This window comes from Condylura cristata, unplaced genomic scaffold (assembly GCF_000260355.1).
Source record: "Condylura cristata isolate star-nosed mole 26May11 unplaced genomic scaffold, ConCri1.0 scaffold00041, whole genome shotgun sequence".
Classification (NCBI taxonomy): domain Eukaryota; kingdom Metazoa; phylum Chordata; class Mammalia; order Eulipotyphla; family Talpidae; genus Condylura; species Condylura cristata.
Window position 1 is genome coordinate 5,253,055 of NW_004567142.1, and position 3,737 is coordinate 5,256,791.

Sequence of the window (3,737 nt, forward strand, 5' to 3'; positions counted from 1 at the left end):
GGTCTGAGAGTTGCCAACTGGGAGGAGGAACAGACATCTTTGAGGACCTAGTACTTCTCCCCAGACCCCCTCTCTAGAGTGACAGCTAAGTTCTGGCTTAAATCCCAGCGCCACTTCCTGCCCACAGCTGGCCTTGTGGCATTAATTACCCGCCTCTCCACTCTCACTTTCCCCATCGGAGAAGGGAGATGCTGGTCACTCCTTTCTCCTCCCTCCCAGGTTGTTAGATCTTCCGAGTTAAAACTGGCCAGGGGCTGAGAACACCTGAAGCGCCATAGGTGTGCTATCACTCTGTCGTCCTCATACCCCCGCTAAAGACTGCTGCGAGGGGACCAGAATTATATTTTGTCCTCTTCCTCCGTCCTCCCTGTCCCCTCTTGCGCCTTGCATTGTTTCATTTCCAGACTGAAGCTCAGAGACATTAAATGACATCAGGGCTAGACACTTTCTCCCCCAGAATTTTATTCACCGAGGCCAGGAAACCTCCAACAGGAGTGAACCCTGCCCTGACCCTCTTGGCGGGCGGGCCCTTGACCTCAGCCCGGCAGGGGGACGAGGGGCCGCGTGGTCATCCCCGGAGCGGAGCGCCCCGGCACAGGCTTTCCCGCTTCCCCGCCCTAGTCTGGGCTTTGGAACTCCTCGACCCGCCCCCTTCGTGAGCCGGGCAGGTGCTGCTGGGTGACATCAGAGCCGGGCTTTCTCCCGGAGACGCGACGTGGCCCCGCCCCGCGCTGGACCGAGGAGGTAGCCACACCTGAGAGCTCCCCAGCAGACCCGGGAATCCCGCGCCCCTCCCCATCTCCCCGCTTCCTGCACCGGCGGGGGCTCGCAGGTAGCCAGGAGGGTCGCTGGTTGAGGGGGGCCGGGACTCTGTGGTTTGGGTCTCTGGGAGACGGGTTTGGACGCTCGGACTCCTGAGTTGAGAAGGGGAGTTGGGGGCCGGGGCTGGGGCCGGCGCTCCCGTGGCCAATCCCACGGCTGGAGGAGTACTCTGTCGCTGCCTCCGGCTCCCGGGAACAAGCTCTGGGGCCAGGACTGCGGGTGGGTGGGGGCCGGCTTCCTGGGTCTGGAAGGAGGAAGGACTGAGGTCTGACTTAGGTGCCTAGGAGGAGGGGCTGGGTCTGAACTCCCCGGTCTGAGGAGGAGGGGCTAGCGCTCTGGCCAACTGGGCCCGAGGGGGCAAGGCTAGGACCCCCAGAGTTCAGATCTGGGGGCAGGGAACTCCTGAAGCCTAGCACTAGGCTGAGGTCAGAGGGCTGGATGCCAAGGACTCCAGCTCTGGCGTGGGGCGGGTCCCTGGCACCTTTTGCTTTCCAGCCCAGCAGTCTCTGCCCCTCCCAGGGCAGGTGAAAGCACCTGCCCACTGGCAGAGGCAGCCCTGTGGGTCAGGGCAGCTGCTGAAAGGCTCAGACTCTGGCTGTGTGGCTCAGAACCTGGGATGTCCGGGGCATCCTCCTTCTAGCCGGTCACAGAGAGGTGAGGGGGTCTTGGCTCCTGCGCCCAAGGGAGGGCCTGGGGGTTAGACTCCCTGGTCCTGGAGGATTCGGGTGCTGTTGGCGCAGACTCCTGCATTGGGGGGAGGGGTGTTCTAGGACCAGAGTCTTGGCTGTGGAGAGGGACGCATGGGGCTGGGTGATTGCAAAAAGTACCAAACCCTTCCTGGTCAAAGGCTACAGAGGAAGTGGGTGGGGTGGGGTGGGGTGAGGGTGGGGGTAAAGTCCTGGGGATGGAGGTTGGCTGTGGGCAGATCAAGGCCACACAAGCGCCCTGTGAGGGCCTTGTTCACTGGGGCCTGGGAGGTGGAGAAATGCCGTCCCATGATGGAGAGACCTGCACTCTGAGAGTTTGGGGGCCCAGGGCTTGAACTCTAAGCACATCCGTGCCCCTGGGTGCCAGCCAGCCTGCAGGGGCCTGTGAGGAGAGGGGTCCAGCAGCAGTGGCCTGTGTCTGGAGCTCAGTTTCCAGTAGGAGACATCTCAGGGGAAGACTGCGGAGTCTGACCTGAGGTGTCTCTGGGGGAGATGGTGTTTGGAGGGACCGCACCAGCCGGCCGGTGTCTCCGGGGCTGGAGGAACAGAGAGCACACCCCTGCAGTGCTGGGTGACAGATGTGGCTGGGTGGTCGTCAGTGGGGGGACGTGAGGCAGTGGGGGCCTGGAGGCTGACTTGCTCGTGGGGGCCGGGAGCGCTTCCCTAGACCGCAGGGCTTCAGCAGGCTGGCGGTGCTGTCTGGGTGCTGTCTGGGGCTCCTTGGAGGGCTGGACGCGTCTGGCTCTGGCTCAGCCACCGCCTCCCCGAACGCCCCTTGGCTTGCGATCGTCTGAGGCAAGAGGCAGATCACCACTGTACCGCGTGCCTCGGCATTTGGGTGGCAGGCTCACGGCGTGAGGATGATGATGAGCCTGGCACTTGATGCCTTCAGGGAATGCTGACTGAACAGAGGGGTGAATGAACGGCCTAGTCTCCCCACGACAAAGAGAAGGAAGCCAGGTCTCAGGGAAGGGGGGGGAGGAACTGCTATGTTAACTGAGGGATGAAATTCAAGGGGGTGACAGGTAGCCAGGGGTCCTGAGTGATAGCCTCTTAGGGCTCACATCTAAGAGGTCAGAGTCCCCACCGGGACCCAGGCTGACCCCATGCCTCCCCCTCCCATCACCCTCTCACTTGGCCACAGCCACACTGGCCCTGCAGGGCCAGGGCCCGGCCACACTCCTGCCCCAGGGAGTGGGACTGGCTGTCTCCCCAGCCTGCCATGCTTTTCCTCTCTACTTTCCCATGACTCGCTCCCTTCATCTCCCTCTGGTCTTTGTTCAAATCCCACATCAGAGAGTTTTCCTTGGCCACCCCAATTAAAACCTGAGCATCACTCACCCCAACACTCGCCATTCCCGGCTTTATTTTTCTCCTGGTATTTCTCACCACTTAACCCACTGTGTAATTTACTCGTTTATCTTTTTATCTGTCTCCTGGGGTTAGAGCCGAGCTGCCCAATAGGAATGTGATGCAAGCCCAAGTGTGTTATTTAAAATGTTCCAGTAGCCGCACTAAGAGTTAAAAAAGCAGAAAGCAACAAGGACGCTAATGGTGCTCGCGGGTTTTCCTCAGCTCAGTAGATTCGAGCGACTGTCACTGCTGCAGACATCTGAGGGAAAATACCAGCGAGCCCTTTGCTGCACTGAGTTTTGGAAACCAGGTGTGCGCATAACTCAGCTGCGCCTCAGGTTGGCCTCAGGTTGGGGTTCCCCAGCCAGGAGCCAGCAGCCCCCTGTGGGGTGCTGAACAGGCAGGTTGGGTCTGGTGAGAGGGGAGGGGGAACCCGCAGGCCGGGATCCCCCCCCCCCAAGAGGAGAGGGGGGGCTCTGGAATGTCCAAGCACCAGCTAGAATGTAAACACCTCAGGAAAGCCCGCATCTTTTTCTGGAATGTTCTTTGCTCTGCCGCCAATGCCTGGCTCACTGCCTGTCTTTATTAAATAATCAGTGAATGAACGATGGGCAGCGCGGTGAGTGACTGGAATCAGGCGGGGCACCCGGCCACCCTTGCAGGCGCGAAGAGAGGTGGCACAGAAGGCTGCATGGAGCCCCCGCTGAACCCCACTCTCGTGTCTCCCCCTGCAGACCATGGCGGCAGTGACCATGACCGTGCCCGGGCAGAAGGGCGCCCTGAAGCCGAGCCCGGTGCCCGAGGCGGCCCAGCCTTACCTCTTCGCGCCCCGCGGGCCTGGCGCGGGGGGCGGCG

General features: G+C 61.5%; 1 protein-coding gene across 1 annotated transcript in view; it reads left to right on the forward strand.

Moving 5' to 3' along the window:
* Positions 1–3,737, forward strand: part of MYH14 (myosin, heavy chain 14, non-muscle) — a 57,379-nt gene that overhangs the window by 943 nt on the left and 52,699 nt on the right. Inside the window, exon 2 of the mRNA XM_012733516.1 lies at positions 3,617–3,734. Coding sequence (XP_012588970.1) covers positions 3,620–3,734 — 115 coding nt within the window. The 5' untranslated portion in view covers positions 3,617–3,619. The remainder of the gene's footprint in view (positions 1–3,616; positions 3,735–3,737) is intronic.